The 18,996-nt window shown below is 32.1% G+C and overlaps 1 protein-coding gene across 1 annotated transcript; it reads left to right on the top strand.

Annotated features, from left to right (window-relative positions):
- The first annotated feature begins 119 nt into the window (after window positions 1–119).
- On the top strand, window positions 120–18,925 carry LOC132737315 (MAM and LDL-receptor class A domain-containing protein 1-like). The gene is made up of 9 exons (XM_060724579.1): window positions 120–296; window positions 2,662–2,793; window positions 3,185–3,417; window positions 4,122–4,209; window positions 7,775–7,888; window positions 8,593–8,828; window positions 13,816–13,903; window positions 14,392–14,479; window positions 15,371–18,925. Exons 1-9 carry the CDS (start codon window positions 236–238, stop codon window positions 16,002–16,004), a joined length of 1,674 nt encoding a protein of 557 aa, XP_060580562.1. The 5' UTR covers window positions 120–235; the 3' UTR covers window positions 16,005–18,925.
- The last annotated feature ends 71 nt before the right edge of the window (window positions 18,926–18,996 follow it).

Here is an 18,996-nt window from a genome sequence, read left to right as displayed (position 1 = left end):
ACTAGTAAATTGATATTATATTATGCCCGTTCTTTGTTAAAGTGTATACTATCTTTCCATCAATTTTAAAATTGAAAACACTTAAATTAATTTCCCCTATATCGGATGTACCTAGCGTGTCGTCAACAAACGTTTTGAGAAATTAATATGTTTAATGTAAATAGGTATTTTAACTTCCTTAATATCCATATAGGATCTAAATTTTTCTACACAAGTTAGAAATATAAATTCAAATATGGCAGGATACCTTAAATGGATAACATTTTGTTACCTATTTTCAGGATTATCAGTAAAAGGTTAGCATATTAATCAAAATTTCATTGATTTATTTGTTGAGTGATTATCAGTGATTTAAATAAATGTCGCTTTATATTTATTTATTATATATTTGACATTTAGGTCAAACATTTCTATAAATACGTATTACAATATAGCTAGCAATAAACCTTAAAGTAGTATGTCTCCAGGAAGACTTATGAAAATTCAGTCAAGTGTACAAATTATTTATTTTTGCCTTGCTTCAGATATTTAAAATTAAATAAACAAAAAGAAAACATCGCATATCAAAATACTCAAATTTAATCAATAAACCGTTGATATCGGGAGATAAAAACAGTCATTGAAGAGAGCTACATAGAATATGAAAAATGATACATTTTGGAACTATAGTTTTATAATATACAGAGCTGATTCTTTTAATACGTGTAATATATTGATTCACCGTGAGATAATCCAATTTATGTTTTGAAACATTGATTGATTTATTGATTTTTTTAAGTTCTCTTATTGTTAAAAGCCTTTTACAATGTTCATTATTTGTAGATATAATGGTCATAAACTTGTAAAATAATTGCGACTGCGTGGTTAAAAACAGAACCTATTTAAAACCACTGTAGAAGTTAAAGTTATGAATTTCTAACAAACCTATTCCATAAACAGTTGTGCAGAAAATGGTTTTTAATGTGATTGTAAACGTTAATTATTTAACTAACATCAAAAATAATCTTCATCGTCAAATACTTTTTAATTCAACTTTAATTATGACACTGAATAACATCTATTTCAAAATATCTACAATTAAATCTTATTTAACAAGTAAATGAAGATTTTTAGATGCGATACAAGTGCAATGAGTGATACATACCCAGTGTGATCCTTACCACCTTGATGCTTATCCCTTATGTCTCAAAACATCTTGTGTCACTGTTAGTCTAATTTATTCTTCCTTGTATTCTTAAAACATATAGTTCTACCCATCACATCCCTTTAGAAGTTATTCTTATTCACTTAATCACCAAACATGTTAATCCCGTTGCCCTAAACCATAATGCTCCTTATATTTTTGTCACCTCAATCTAAACCAACAAGGTCTCTGGTAATTTTTCTGCAACACGCAAAAGATTTCTTGCAATTCCTGACCCGTACCTTACCCCAATACTATAACAGACAATACCTTTTGCTTTCTGTATTATTGAAATCTTTTGTTTATTACTTCCCGTGCATTTACATATTCAAACTATTTATTGAACAGTTATCAGCATTCATTGGTCTTTAATCAAAACAATAGATGTCAGTAAAATAGCAATATTGTTGTTCATTTTGTGAATTGAAATGAAGTTAACTTGCACACTAAATGAAAACAGTCTATACACCAGTATATGTAAATTGATTCATATCTATATAGGCTTACACAATTAATTGTAAACTATACTTTTATTTAGCGAAATATTTAAAATAATATCCGGTATATGTATTCGCTGAAAACCCGATAGCTATTGTACGTGTATGTATGCAATTAAATGACATATAAAGCGGGTTGTTTACATGTACATCTGACGATTTGGATAAATCAACAAATAAAACGTTAACTTATGTAAATTATTGCAAACAATTTGTTGAATAATCAACCAGGAAGCTAAATATTGTTTAACATCTAACAAGAAATTTAGAATTTGACGATGATTAACTTTAAACACACTGCAACACATATGATTTTCGTATTATAATTTCTCTCCCTCACTGTAAACCATCCTCAAGTCATTGAAATAGAAATCTGATTTGTATGAGGGGGCCCTAGCCAGCGGGTATATATCAGATTGCCGAGTGTTTTGATATTATTTCTCTTTTGTATCATAGTCAAAAATAAAAACACGTACTCTGTTGTTGTCACAATATGAAACACCAGAAAAAGTAACCAATGAACGGGCCTCTGAATATGACTCTTACCCTGTCGTCAAAAAGTAAAACCCAGAATTAAATGAGGAACTGCCCCCATACCCTTCTACAAATCAGAGATGCTCTTTCTATTAATTATTCACCTTAGGTAAATTATACGAACAAACATTAAGGTTAAATCGCGCGGTAGGCGCGTTTAAAACTAAGAATTAAATTCAAGTAATCGGGATGCAATAAAACATATTCTAATAATACCTACGAATATTTTATTTTTAGACTGACCTTCTTATTTATGATTTCAAATTAGACATATTTATAATGCAAAAGTGTTTACTTAAACTGTAAACACTATTTACTCATTGTCGTCTGCCCATGTTACTTAAATGATTGTCTTAAATAAAACAAATATCCATATATTTTAGTACATATCATGTAACACAATTATTGGACATTTGTTAATTTATTAATTGATAAATTATCATTTAGCATTATCAAGCCATGAATGCAATTTTTATGAAAGTTATTGTGACTGGGAAAATGAGAACGACAGCTGGGAACTAATAAATGCCACCAACACTGATTTAGAAAGAAAACTTCCATCAGCTAGACCGGACAGTGGTAAGATTATGCTTATTATAATATGATCTAAAATAGCAACATTTAGCTGTGAATACCATATCATATTCAAGGCTCACTAGTCAATAATTGTATAATGATTGACACGATGATATCGACCTCCATGATAATAGCTAAATTGCTCACGTCTTTGAATATAAAAAAGCACATGTTCCGTTTATAAAATATTTATCATAAAATTATAAATATGATGTGTGTTTATGAATGTAATATAACATTTTGAATGTAACAAGTGTTATATAATGGAAACAATTATTACAGATAGAAAAGTCATACAATTAAAAACAAAATAATGTGAAACTGTTTTGCGGAAGCAAAATCAATTATGAGAGAAAAAATCTTGAAAATGATATAGATGTTTTATTTCAAACAGATGGATTCTACATTGCATTAAAAAATCAAACCAAAAGTGCTAAATTCAGTAGCCCAGACATAAGCAGCGGACGAGCATGCATAGGATTATGGTACTCTGTATCAAAAACCGATGACTACACTATAATTGTGTATATTTCTTCGAAATCCCGTCAGATAAAGAGATTGCAAAACACAGGGGTATATAAGTGGATGCACATTTACATCAATATTAATCCAACGACATTATACAAAGTGTGTATACATTTTCTAGAACCGCTAATTACTGACTTTCTCTGCTTCTTTTTTGTCTACTTACTCCTCCCTTTTTCAAACATTTAGTTCAACCGAAATGATTGTTTGAGACAAACATTAAAAGAATGGAAAGAATATCTCCAGGTAAACGTGTTTTAGTACATATAATAGAGTTTTCGCAATATCAGGAAAAAAGCTCGTGCTCCAGTGGTTTGCTTCATAGGGTGAGAGGTAATAAAATGATCATATAAGACTATAAACATGATTTCTCATCGATGTCTTATTTTAAGTTAAATTGATCAAATGACATTTGCCTGCAGTTTATCAAACCTACGCTTATAAAATAAGTTTCATTAAGAAATAAACAGAATTTTGCTCGTTATTTTAATTACAAAAAAGAAAGAACCATCATTTGTAGCGAAAATTAGATAGAAATGATTATAATTGACATGATCAGTGGAGATATAGCGAAACATATAACTTAAATATCTAAATGAAATAAGGGATAATTTTGAAAAAGATATTTTTGTTTTTGCATTAATTATAGTTGTGGAAACGTATTGAGGTTAATGGGGAAGATTTGGCTTGTCTAAGTGTGTTACATTTCATATAAAGTCGACGTTATCATCATTATTGACTTGTTTATGCCGGTGGCATGCAAACTAATTATTCCGCTAGTTAAGAAACCAAATTATATTATCCAGGTTGAAATAGAAGGGATTGTCAAAGGCAATAATGGGTATGTAGCTGTTGATGATGTTCGTATAACTACTGGAGCAACGTGTCCTGCAGGTAATACTAAGACTCTATATACACATGCCCTGCAGGTAGTAGTAGAAGCAAATAGTAGTAGTAGTAGAAGTAGGAGTAGTAGCAGTAGCATCTGCAGCAGCAGTAGTAGGAAGCAGGTAGTTGTAGCACCCTATATGCCCTATATATTTATTCGCTGTTTATCTTTCAATTTCTTTTTAACTAATTTATATTCGTATTCATTAAATTCTTATCTATAATCATAAATTTAAATTGATTTAAACAAGTTTAATTATTTCTTTTTAATTGACAGTTAAACATTTTTATTTTGATACAGCAGAATGTGAGGATCAATTGTTTCACTTCTTGTTTAAACTACGTGATTAGATCTTATATGTTGCATACTTCTTCCTTTTCAATTTGAATAATTTAGTTTTAACTAATGATCTTGAACGTCCTTTCTTACGAAATGGGTTACGCAACACTGAAATAAAATCTATGCGAATACACCTAGACGAATACGAACTGCAATTACACGAATACGAAATTACATTTGAATTTTAAATTTATACATCTGGCCAATATTTCGGCACAAGTCCGTAATTTCTGACGGTGTAACCGTTGAAATATTATCTTCAAAAAATCCACGAAATCCAGGGTAGCACTCCACAGTTAATTTTAAGTTCCTGCCGTCAATGTCCTACAAGCAATACGTCTAATAATTCTGATACCAAACTACACAATCTGGAAAGAGAAAACACATTTGTTGAGAATACATATGACATAAGATTGCAAATCTACAAAGAAATCATCCCATCTGCAATAGGCAGGCAGTCAAAAAAGTTGCAATTCATTCCGTTGAAGCCCAAAAACTACAGTGGTCCTAGACCCAAAACAACACATTTCGTACCTCTGGCAAAAATACCTGCAAATATATTAGCTAAAGGAACACCGTTTCTGCTTTAGCAACCCCTTATACATGCAAAATGTAAAAAAGAAACTTGTGCTCAGACCTTGTAGATGTTTTGCTACTGCTAAAAGTTTGTACCCCCTGTAAAATGACTTGTTTTTACCGTGCATGTTGTTTAAAAGCAACGTTTACATAAAATGGCGGCCTTGACATCTATAATCAACAGCATGTGAATTTTGGCCAGGTTTTCGAACATGCCAGTGATCATATTAATTGTCACAAAAACAAACTACATGCTGAAAATGCGCTTTAAAGACAACCAGTCATTGAAAAACCTTTTATTCTATCTTGAGAAATTACATTGAGAAGTTGCAGTTTTGATGGGGAAAAAACAATGCAAAATAGTAATTTTTTGCAATTTTGAGACGTCACCCCATTGCCATGGTAACAGAAAATTAACGATTGAGCATGCTGTTACAGAGGCTATGGTCCAGTCAACATTTGTGCTAAGTTTATTCAGTATTGTAGAACGACCCTATATACACAAGCCACGTAGGTAGTAGAACAACCCTATATACACAAGTCCTGCAGGTAATAGTACGACCCTATATACTCAAGCCATGCAGGTAGTAGAACGACCCTATATACAAATGCCCTTCAGGTAAAAGTACAACCCTATATACACAAGCCATAAACGAAGTAGTACGACCCTATATACACAAGCCATGCAGGTAGTGGTGCGACCCTATTTACACAAGCCAATGCAGGTAATAGAAAAACTTTATATACACAAGCCATGCAGGTAGTAGAACGACCCTATATACACAAGCCATGCAGGAAGTAGTACGACCCTATATACGCAAGCCATGCATGTAGTGGTACGACCCTATATACACAGGCCATGCAGGTAGTAGAACGACCCTATATACACAAACCCTGCAGGTAATAGTGCCCCATATACACAAGCCATGCAGGTAGTAGAACAACCCTATATACACAAGCCATGCAGGTAGTAGAACGACCCTATAAACACAAGCCATGCAGGTAGTAGAACGGCCCTATATACACAAGCCATGCAGGTAATGAATAGTACGACCCTATATACACAAGCCATGCAGGTTGTAGAACGACCCTATATACAAAAGCCATGCAGTTAATGAATAGTACGACCCTATATACAAGCAATGCAGGTAGTAGAACGACCCTATATATACAAGCCATGCAGGTAGTAGTACGACCCTATATACACATGTTCTGCAGGTATTTTATAGTACGACCCTATATACACAAGCCATGCTGGTAGGAGAACGACCCTATATACACAAACCCTGCAGGTAATAGTGCCCCATATACACAAGCCATGCAGGTAGTAGAACAACCCTATATACACAAGCCATGCAGGTAGTAGAACGACCCTATAAACACAAGCCATGCAGGTAGTAGAACGGCCCTATATACACAAGCCATGTAGGTAATGAATAGTACGACCCTATATACACAAGCCATGCAGGTAGTAGAACGACCCTATATATACAAGCCATGCAGGTAGTAGAACAACCCTATATACACAAGCCATGCAGGTTGAAGAGCGACCCTATATACACATGTTCTGCAGGTATTTAATAGTACGACCCTATATACACAAGCCATGCAGGTAGTAGAACGATCCTATATATACAAGCCATGCAGGTAGTAATACGACCCTATATACACATGTTCTGCGGGTATTTAATAGTACAACCGTATATACACAAGCCATGCAGGTAGGAGAACGACCCTATATACACAAGCCATGCAGGTAGGGTAGTAGTACGACCCTATATACACAAGCCATGCAGGTAATGAATAATACAACCCTATATACACAAGCCATGCAGGTAGTAGAACGACCCTATATACACAAGTCAGGCAGGTAGGGTAGTAGTACGACCCAAAATACACAAGACATGCAGGTAATGAATAATACAACCCTATATACACAAGCCATGCAGGTAGTAGAACGACCCAATAAACACAAGCCATGCAGGTAGTAGAACGGCCCTATATACACAAGCCATGCAGGTAGTAGAACGACCCTATATACACAAGCCATGCAGGTAGTAGAACGACCCTATATACACAAGCCATGCAGGTAGTAGAACGACCCTATATACACAAGCCATGCAGGTAGTAGAACGACCCTATATACACATGTTCTGCGGGTAATTAATAGTACGACACTATATACACATGCCACGCAGGTAGTTGTACGATCCTATATAACAACACATTTTTTTTCAAGTTCTTTTTCTTACTTAGCAAATCATGTTAATCAAAGCAGATCAGCAAATTGCTTAATTACAATGATCACTTTGATTGATTGTATTAGTAAATTCTTTTAAAGATTCAACACGAGGTCGCATTTGTAACCAAATATGTGTATTCATTCTTTTTAAAGCCATTTATATATCAAACATCTGAACTGACTTTTTCAAATAAAGGATTGCAAAACTGTTTTTAAAAGAAACAAGTTCACAACATTCTTTGATAATATCAGTATTCGGTATCATTCTTCAAACAATCAAAGCTTCTTTTTTGACATAAAATTGTTACGCTTTATGAGATTAGTAAAGAAAATGTTAATATTTGTTTGATATTTGTTTTACTGGATGTTTATACGTAACATGAAAAGTTCATAATCTTATAACTTTTCTTTAGATTGTAACTTTGACAATGGCCTGTGTGCGTGGGAGCAGGTAAACGGTGCAAACAAATGGCAGAGACGTCATGGTGGACCTAAATTAGGGCCCTTGAATGATCATACAGATGGAGGTAGGTAACTCTTTAGTAGAACCTATAAATGGTAATACTGAAGGATGTAGGTAACGCTTTAAAAGGGCCTTTCAATAATATCATACTAAAGAGGGTAGGAAACGCTTTAAATTTGACTTAACATGATCATACTGAAGGCGGTTAGTAACTCTTCGTAAAAGCAGGTAAAAGTTGCAAACAAAAGACAGAAACCTCGTGATTGATCAGAAGATGGGCCTTTTAATGGTCATACTGAAAAAGGTAGATAACTCGGTAGTAGGGTCTTTAAACGAGCATACTTAAGAAGGTAGAGGGCCTTTAAATGATCATACTAAAGCAGGTCGGTAACGCTTTCAAGGGGCCTTGGAATGGCCTTACTGAAGGAGGTAGGTAACTCTATAATTATGTCAGTTCTAGAGAAAGGCCTTTAAATATCGCAGACAAAGGGAAATACATGTAGTTCATTATCTATATTGACATACAATAGGACCGTTAAATGTTTACATAAGTGGGTTGATAAAAGTATTGTTATAATCTTTTTGCTTATAAAAATGTTATGGAATGTAGTAGCGTTCATTAGATAATATGATAAGCGCATTTCACATATGCATGTCAAGCACTGACATTCCGCTCGTCAATATTTAGAAGTTCATTTTTCAATATTTTAATTTGTAAAATCATCTAAGTTAAATACATTACAATTGATATCGTCGATTTCTCTGTAGATGGCTTTTACATACTACACAGCACAAATGGAACAAAGGCTCAGATATCGGTAGCACAGGATGGGGTCGGTGATATTTGTTTGACACTGTGGTATTATATGCATGGTGATAACACTATAAATATCTACATCAAAACTCATGCTGAAACTGAACGACGTGTTAATATTATACGCGGAGGACAGAGTGATAAATGGACGAAGAGTCAAACACAATTTTTTCAAGAACATGGTTATGAGGTATAGTGGGGCGGGAAATAAGGTCTCTGCTGTCAAAATAGTGCAAATTGTGATACAAGCATGAAACTTTCAGGAAATTATCTTTAGACCATGTAGATTTCAAAAGTGAAGTGGGCCCAAAAATATCTCTGCTCATTCAAGATGGCCGCCATTTTCAAGATGGCCGCCATATAAATTTGATGTACATAATAGATCATTCATTCCAATTTTTTGTACAGACCTGAAACTTACACCAAAGCATGCATATAGTTTCCCCTTTTCAAAAATTTAAATCTTTAAGCAATTTCTCTTGCATATTTCTTCAGAATCCAAGATGGCGTCCAATATGGCTGCCAATTTTAATGAAAACTGATATATCTCTTTTGTAGTATAATTTTTTGCACACGGTATGCGTATTTCCATATAAAATTGTGAAATATATTAGAAAAAATATCAAATTTTAGGTTAACCACATTGTTAGTCATGTTTTTAGTTTTTTGTACAAAAAAAATCTTTAAAAAAATCAAAGAAAAAGTGCCATTTTTTTCATTTTTCTCTAACATGGTTTTCTAGGTCTATGTACAAAATTCCAAAAGTTACATAGTTTCTTAAAGTGTATTTGATATTCAATCAACACTATGTTTTATTGTATAATTGTAACAAAAACAAACAAAAATGTGAAGGTTTTATACTTATTAAAAGTGGGTGGGGTAAATTTATCAGACAATTGTAGTACAAAATAACGTTTGTTAAGAATTCTTATGCAAATATTCACTGTAAAAGTATGTTATTGTATGAAGGTATTTTTGTTTTCCTTCAGGTCTAGAGGCTGTACTAAAATATCAATAAATACAGATACAATCATATGTATACATTCAGTTATTAAATGTGTTTGCATGATATAAGTTGTTTCAATAGTCATAATATAACTTGATAATTGTACAGAAAGAAGACTGAATATTCATCAACGAACCATATGTTAGATAAAATCATGCCTGGACCTTAGTGAAATGTTGTCTATTTATGAATACAATTATTTCCTGCACAATTTAGTCTTGCTAAAAGCTTGTAACAGAATGATTCAAAGTTATATTTACTTGCACATCATTGTAACCAAGTATAATTGAATAAGTACCGTCCATTTCTAATAACTTATGTAGACATGATATTTTCAAAAGAAACAAAAATTTAGGCGACTGATACATCATATTATCTAATGACTAGGTGTGCTAAAATAGGTATCAATAAAACCGCTTGACTCACATAACAAACATAGCTTATACTTTGGAATATAAACTAAATGTGTTCCTACTTTATTTTTCCCATAAAACAAGAGAGCATTGTTGACCCTAGATCACGCGCCTAAGACCCACTGCTGGAAAAGGTCTATAATTCTTTTATACTGAAGAATGCTAAAATCATATAAGGAGTATCTTTTTTTCGCCAGTCATGATTTAAAGAATCATGTCCAATAACTAGGCTCTCAGAACTACAAGAAGACTCATATAACTATATTCCAGTAAGAGTCCATGTCAACTAAGTGACTTTGACCCTATGCCAATAGTTAATAATCTTTAAATAGCATCACAATGTTATGATATACGATATTTTCTCTTCTCTGTGCACATAGTTTCGGAGAAGAATTTTAATATATAAGTCAATGTAAACTAAGTGACGGGAAAGCCATTTTGGACTGCAGGAACATTATTTAAAGGCCCTCACGAGGAACACAGTTTTTAAAGACTTGTGTAGGGAATCGCATTGAAGTTGTTTTGTTGTTGATGTTATTAAAAAAAATCAACAAACAAACAAACTGTAATGCCTAGAGCTTAGATAGTCAAAATATAACCTTGCCAAGTAAAGAAGACCTCTTTAAAAGTTACATAAAACACTTTTGTATCATTAAGTGTACATGCAATAAAAAAATCTTCTCAAAAATCAAAATGCATAGAGCACTGGTACTAAGCTGGCATGTAGCACCACCTTGGGTCTTTATTAACACATTTAATGAATCATGCTCATAGAGCCACCTGGGTTCACAGACTTGTATAGGAAAACACATTAAAAACATCTAGTGTTAAACTTCATTGACTTGAAATAAGATATTTGGGATGTAGACTGATATAACATGCATAAATTTGTATGATGCTACTGCAGTCTAAAATGGTTTTGCAATGGTATCACTTAATTTACAAAGACTACTGTAATAAATCTGTTTTCTCTTAACCTACACTATCCGACGCATATACATTAATCATGTATCATCATAATTATGTTATAATAATGATATATCATGGACAATATGGTCCAAATTTACCAAACACAAAAGGTCACTAAGTTTATTTGGACTCGTATATAGATATGGTTATTAAAGTTCTCTCGTTTGAAATAAAAAAAAATGAAAGCAGATATTGAGCATGTTTCTTTAAAAGAAACCGGATTCAATTATGACACAAATCATGTGTGTTATGACATAATTGACACTCCCAAAATGATATTGTTACCTTTTTTTCCAACAATGATCTTAGGTGAGTGATCCAGGGTCATCATTACCCTCTTATTGAAAGAAGAAAAAAAGATATGATTACTTTAGGAAATACTAGTACATTTAGTTTGTATCTTAACTTTTCAAAAAGTTACATGCAGGCCAGGCCATATCATTGATATATATGTTTCACATCACATACATTTTGTTGGCTTTTAAGCCATGTTTATATTATAAATATAAAATTGTGGAGGAGTCAAAAATATGCGTTTATAGACTACCTTTATACCTTACATTCAAGTACATGTTTGCTATTTTAAGCACGTTTAGTTGATTTATTGTCTTCTTATATGTCTTTACGATTAACAATTAATATATGATATCAAATATATTGAAACAAGAATTATCATGCAACCAAATTTAATAACTGAATGTATACACATGTTTGTATGTGCATTTCTTGCTCACCCACCAAATGGCCCGAAGGAAGACAAAAATACTTTCATCCAATAAAAAGTACTTTTTAAGTTGGAACATTTGCATAAGAATTCATAGAAAAGTAAAAAGGCAAAGAAATAGAATGAACTTAGCTATGTAGATTTTCTGTTGTTTTTTCTTTCACAATTATCATATAAAATTACCCCACCCACTTTCACAAAATATAAAACCTACAGATTTAATGCTTTTCTTACATTCTTTACAATAAACACATGATATTAATGGAATGTCAAATACAGTTTAAGATATAAAGTAACTTTTTTAACTTTGTACATTACTTTAGAAAATCAAATTTGAAAAATATGAAAAAAATGGAATTTTTTCTTGATCTTTTTTAAAGATATTTTTAGACAAAAACTTTTTAAATGTTTACTTTTATTGAGATTTACATATAATTTGATTATCTCTGATATGTTTAAACACTTTTTTTATCATAATAAACATAATTTGTGCAACAAATTATACTATAAAAATGATATAACAGTTTTGCACAAAATCGACGGCCATATTGGACGCCATCTTGGATTTGGAAGAAGTATGAAAGAGAAATTTTGTGAGATTTAAATTTTTGAAAAGGAGAAATTATATGCATGCTTTTGGTGTGAGTTAAAGGTCTGTACAAAAAATTGGAATGAATGAGCTAGAATGTACTCAAATTTATATGGCAGCCATTTTGAAAATGGCGGCCATCTTGAATGAGCAGAGATATTTTTGGGCCCACTTCACTTTTGAAATCTACATGGTCTAAAGATGATTTCCTGAAAGTTTCATGCTTGTATCACAATTTGCATTATTTTCTCAATTTTCCGCCCCACTAGTATGGCTGTTATTATCTAGTCGTACATTTTAATATTAATGTATAATATATAAGAAATATGCTATCAATGTGCTATATATCAGATCAAATTCAGAGTTTTAAAAAGAGCCCGCGATTCGAATGTATTGTATCAAATTTGTTCTAACTAAACAGTTAAATTGATTCTTCGAACGAATCAATGACAAGTCATCTATAAATGATAACTCAACATAATTAAAACAAAAAAGGCAGAAATCAATTGTAGATGTATGTACAATGGTACACGATTTATGTCAGCCATGTTTGTTTTCAATAAATCTGTCCAGAGTTAAAGCAGACCAAAATTCATACAGCAAACAAATCATATAATAAAAATGATAAAAATGATAACAATAAGATATTTTTCATAGAAAGAGCTACATTGCTTTAAACCAAGTACAATCTGCTGTCAAGTTTTATTCACATTTCATGATTGGCAAAATCCAGGTTAGAGTCAGTTTGGTGCAGACAAATGTTATTTTTTTTGCAACAAATACAAAAAACTTTGCAATAACCTAAATCTAGGGAAAGTAGTTTAACTGACCTTGAAAAAAGCAAAGTGTAAAAAAGTAACTGTTACACAATAGAAAGGTTCAATTTTAAAATTTGAATGTGTTTTTATGTTACTTGTAGTTCATAAGGCTAAAGATGGTGTGTGTCTTCTTGCACTACTTTTTTACAAATAATACTGGAGGGTGGACATGTGCTTATAAGGACATGAGATTCTGCTCTATTTGGAATTAAGCTTTTAAAGTTGTTTGTATTTGCTGCAAAGAAATAGCAGTTTTCTGTACTAAAACAGACTTTAAACTGAATTTTGCTGTTCATGAAATGTGCATCAAACTTTTATTTTTGTTTATAATAGTCCTTAAAACATAGACCTGGAAGTGTTCTTTCATAATTTTGCATTATGAACTTTTTTGTGAATTTTGGCCTACTTTCACTTTGGACCGACTAGATTAAAACAAACACGGCTGACAAAGCGGAATCACCATATACATAAAGTAGTATAACCATTTTGTTATGTAGAATTTTCATTTATATTTTCTATCTTAACAATAGCATTTTCAGACATGTTTATTCTATTCCTATTAAAAAACTTTACATATTTTGTTAAGTTATAGAACAAATTAAAAAGCATATACATGACACTAAATACTTATATGTTAATTATGAACATTCTTACTTAGATGATAGTTGAAGGTGTAATAAGGGATGATAATACTGGAGACATAGCCATTGATGATATAAGTGTAAAGCAAGGTGTTTGTACTAAAGGTAATTTTTCCTTGATTCATAACGTGACCGTTCTCTGTGTGTTTATCAATGCACTATAACTTTCGCATAGAACAAATACATATACTGTCCATATACCCTAAAGTGCTTGTCATCAACATATAAATTTTATGTTATGATTATTAATGAAAGAGGCGACAATTACTTTATATATAGATAAACGGGCAAGTGGTATTCATCATCAACAGCATTCGTATTACATATTTGGATATCTTGATCATCTCCATTACATGCATCCTAGAATAAATGTGTCGAGGTAGAAATAGAAAAACTGTTGAATCAAATATAACTATAACAGTAAAAATGGAACATGAAAATAAAAACATGACATCTGCCACCATTGAAAAAGTTCCATATATTTTATAAATTTTAGACCACATATATTACTTATATGAAGTCTTACTTATTTTACTGTTTGGCAGCAATTGATAAGGCCTGAATTTTATTTATATTTTTGTTACACTTTTCAGATGAATCCCCGATCTTGGTGTATGTTCTTGTATCACTTGTAATTGTCGTAATCATAGTGATTGGAGTTGTAGCATTTATTTTATGGAGGTATGATACACATGAAGTTGTTGTCACGTTCTTCCTTTCTAAGGTGCATAAATGACCAATATATCTTGCTACCGATGGATTTATTAGTAACAAGAAGTATCTCGAAAAAATGACATTTGGCTAAAACCTGGTGTAACTTATATAAGTTATGTCTGAGTTTTTGTATGCATGACAAAATGCTTCTTTACAATGATTATAATATATTTCACAAATGCTCACATGCTGAAGAGAAATTTCGCAGCCTTGAAAATCTTTTCACAGAAGATCTTTATCCCTGCTTTTCAGTATTTTGTATTATGTTTATTATTTGTTGTTTACATAAGCCTTTACAAAGTTTGTAATCCTATGCATATATTGGCACTTATATTGATAGAAATAGCTATAAACACTTTCAAATACGTATAAAATGATACTGGACTGTATGAATTGAACAAACAACGTATGTGCGTTCTATCTTTGATTTGATGTAAACAGGGCTCTCAATAGGGTCCAATTCCCGAGAGTCAATGAATCTGACAAAAATGTTCATGAGACAAATCAGCGAAGAACGAAGAGGCCAGCACAAACAATACAGAAAGACTAAGTCGTACTCAATATTTTCGCCTTTAATTAATTTAAACATTATGTTTATTTATATGAATATAAATGTCATAATAGGTGTAAACAGAATGAGTAAGACAAGAATGTATATAATATAGGGTAAACGCACGTTTTCCCGTGTAATAATTTCTGCAAAGTCCCGAGAAACTGTCGGTACCCGAGCCCGATAGGAACATAAATACATAATCAAACCTGCATGGAAAGATGTCACATGCTGCTATTTATGTCACACACATTTATAAAATATCATATAATAGTTAATTTGTATCTCTTTTTTATATTAATTTTAAGGAAAGCACAAACAAAGAAAAAAACGCCCCAGGAAACAATTTGCCATTCAGGTCAATCCTTCAGCAACCAAACGTACATAGGGCATAACTCAGAGCTGAACAGTGAGCAGAAACCAGTTTCATCCGACAGTGATTATGCAGTGATAGCTGATGGTAACATTCATCTTCATACTGATAAAGCTGAGTATAATGTCTTAAATGCAAGGAGTAAAGACAAACAAGAACGCGATTTCGGTTATGATCGTTTAAAACCATCAACCGCTCCTTTTGTCGATAAATCTTACTCTCATGTTACACAAAATAATGAAGAAAATGTCAACCAGAATTGTAGAAAAGAATCAATGGAGAACAATAAGAAAACCGAACCTGCGGAACCAAAGTTTCCTTTTGAAATTGAAGACGATCTTGACATTGACTACGACCATGCTCAGTCTGGTACTTCAGACCCAATGAAGCCGGACAACTATTCGCATTTGATCAACGCAGTTGGAACCAATCCTGATGTACATGAAAGAATTGATTATCCTCATACAGCGATAGGCCAAAACAAATCACAAATAGCAGAGAACAAGTATGATGTAGAAGAAAGAAACGGCGATAACCATCATGACTATTTTATTTTGAAAAAAGACTAATGTAACTCATACCTAAACAATGTTTATGTAACAAAATATATATGTGTAGTCTAACTGAACTATTTAGTTTGATGCCTTTTATGGCGTTGATAAATACATGTAATATACATGTAATTAATGATATGTTTGATTTATCTATATATTATATGTGTGCCTTGCATCTTATATTTGATATATAAATAATAACATTGTATCTAACTGTATGAATTTGAATCGTATGTACATTGTATTTATATACTAATGTTTGATATAATAAGCTTCTTCCCACCTATTGTAAATGTATTGAGGTTCTATATACTCTTTAATCTTCATGATTCGATGAACATCAATTTAAGGACATACGTAAACCATAACATTTGAATAGCCGTCTGCAGTACTGTATACATATGTTTGTTTTTTTTCTTTTTTTTTTTCTTCCTTTTTTTATTTGTTGTTTTAACCAATTTAAAGAAATTAAGCCTATAATGTTTATATCTTTCCGTGTACTGTCATGACATATATAAAAAGTATATCCTCTAATCATTGCAAACAAAATGTAAAATAGAATTTAAACTAAAAAGTGCTACTAGGAATAAAAATAGAGGGAGTTATATTATTAGTTATAAAGATTGTTGACAGGTTATATGGCCCTATATAAACGGCTGTTTGTAAATATAACCCGAGCCGCTAGGCGAGGGTTATATTGCAAACAGGCGTTTATATACGGCCATATAACCTTTCAGCAATCTTTATAACGAATTTATAGTACAGCAAGCATCATTTTTTAGAGAAAAAATTAAGATTTATTTATGAATCGACAACAGGCGTGTATATAAAATTATATAAACGTCACAATTATCCAATAAAAAGCGACGTTACAAAAGTGCAGTATTATAAAAAATATTCTTACATGCATCGCGCTATTTCCTTTATGAAACAGAATGGAAAATCGGGTGCATTATTACAAAATGAACGGAAAAAATGTTTATAGACCAAAAAAAACTGAAAAACAACAAACATGACGCCATAAGTTAAAAAACGTCTCCGCTTAATGAATATATCGATTATATAGAGGATATTTGTTTAGTTCAGTGTTAGATCGGAATATATTTCACCGAGTTAGCACCAAAAGGTATATTTCACGAGTGGCACAGCCACGAGTGAAATATGAACTTTTGGTGCTCACAAGGTGAAATATATTTCGATCTTACACTAAACTAAGCAAATTTTCTTTTTATTATATGCAAAGAAACGTTTTAAAAAGACATTAAACCTAATAGTGAATGAAAAGTGCGCCAAATAATAATACAACGTGACGTCACTTACGACGTCATGTCATTAAGTTGGTTCCCAGTACTGTGCACGCTGGTATTTCACTGAAACAGGGTAAGGGGCTAAAACTGAAAACAGTGAAATTATCAAATTGATAATTTTACTGTTTGAAAAGGTGAAATTATCAGTTTTATATCACTGATATATTTCTATAAACCACCGAAAAACCTGTAATAAATATTTCTATCTACATGCAAGAATGGACATACTATCACGTTACTTGTGTTTTTGCAATACCCTTTTTAGTCGCAAAAGCGGACAGGGTAATGTTTAGATGAATTTTTAATCATTATAAAGTGTATGCAGAATCTATCTTAGCCAATTTTCTAGTGGAAATTATTGCCGTGGAATTACTAAAATTATACATATTTTTGAGTGGAAGTTCGATATTATTTTCGAATTTTAATCCGACATTTTTGTGTTTTAATTGTTATGTATGTGTTTCCTACCCAACTGATATAATAATATTATATTGCAAGTAGATTCTATATACATGTTAATATATAAACAGAAACAATAATTGAGCCGCGTCGTGACAAAACCAACATGATGGGTTTGCGACCAGCATGGATCCAGACCAGCCTGCGCATCCGCGCAGTCTGATCGGGATCCATTCTGTTCGCTTACAAACTCTATTACAAGTAGAGCAACTGAGAGCGAACAGCATGGATCCTGATCAGACTGCGCGGATGCGCATGCTTGTCTGGATCCATGCTGGTCGCAAACCCATTATGTTGGTTTTGTCATGACACGGCTCATATGTAACTTCAGAAAGATAATATCCAAATGTGTTAAGTACGGAGATTGAATGCCTTCTTAGTTTGTACTTAGGTATGTAGGAGATATATACATTAGTTTATCTCATATGGCTATACTAAATAAAACTTCTAAGACTTTAAACTATATGTTTTTGTTTTAATTTTACTGGAAGGATTACCCATTTCCTGATTTTTAAGGCTTTTCAAAGATTTCAAATTCATCGATTAAGTACAATACGTATTAACGAGGCTTGTAACTTTAGCAACATGAAAGGTCTCTGGCGGGTCCAACTGACAGCGGTTAAGGCAAGTGATTTGAAGTTGTCGTCAAAAACTACGCTTTAAATTAACTAATATCATTAAACAAAGAAGATGTTGTAAACCAATTTATTCAGCATGTTTGTACTGTTTCATGTAAAATTTTCTGTTTCCTAAAAAATTCTGATAAAACTTCATCTATTTTACAGACACTGCTTTATATTTAAAAATACTGCCAATATTAAATCTCTAAAAAATAAGACCCTTAAAAGCGGAGCTGATGAACGTCTGACGTCATCTTTTATTATTGTGTGTTCATTTCCCCGCTCTTGCATGAAAGTTGAAAGTTGCTCTCTTTTTTAGGGTTTTTCTGTTGTTATTATTTTAATCTTGGGCTATTCATATAGTATTACCCCGAATAATATGACGGTGTGTCGGGGAATATCGCATCTCATACAATGGCTCACAAGTCAATAGTCGTATTAAAGAAAACACTTTATATTTACATTACCTGCAACGATGTCGTCTTTTTATTGTAATAAAATGCATGTATAATTGTTAATGTATAAGTGAAAATAAATTGTTTGAATGACATTTATTATTCAACAAGCTGGTTTCTCTGAGAATGTGACATCAAATTGATTCAAATGTTACTAACATGTTAG

Source organism: Ruditapes philippinarum, unplaced genomic scaffold (assembly GCF_026571515.1).
Source record: "Ruditapes philippinarum isolate M1 unplaced genomic scaffold, ASM2657151v2 ctg5413_1_1_1_1, whole genome shotgun sequence".
Lineage (NCBI taxonomy): Eukaryota > Metazoa > Mollusca > Bivalvia > Venerida > Veneridae > Ruditapes > Ruditapes philippinarum.
This window is presented reverse-complemented; position numbering and strand designations above follow the sequence as displayed.

Bases quoted from the DNA above. Each gene is read 5' to 3' on its own strand.
- LOC132737315 (XM_060724579.1), top strand. From the start codon at position 236: ATGGCAGGATACCTTAAATGGATAACATTTTGTTACCTATTTTCAGGA. The intron at 2,794-3,184 runs GTAAGATTATGC...TATTTCAAACAG, and splicing joins ATCAGCTAGACCGGACAGTG to ATGGATTCTACATTGCATTA. The intron at 14,480-15,370 runs GTATGATACACA...ATTAATTTTAAG, and splicing joins GTAGCATTTATTTTATGGAG to GAAAGCACAAACAAAGAAAA.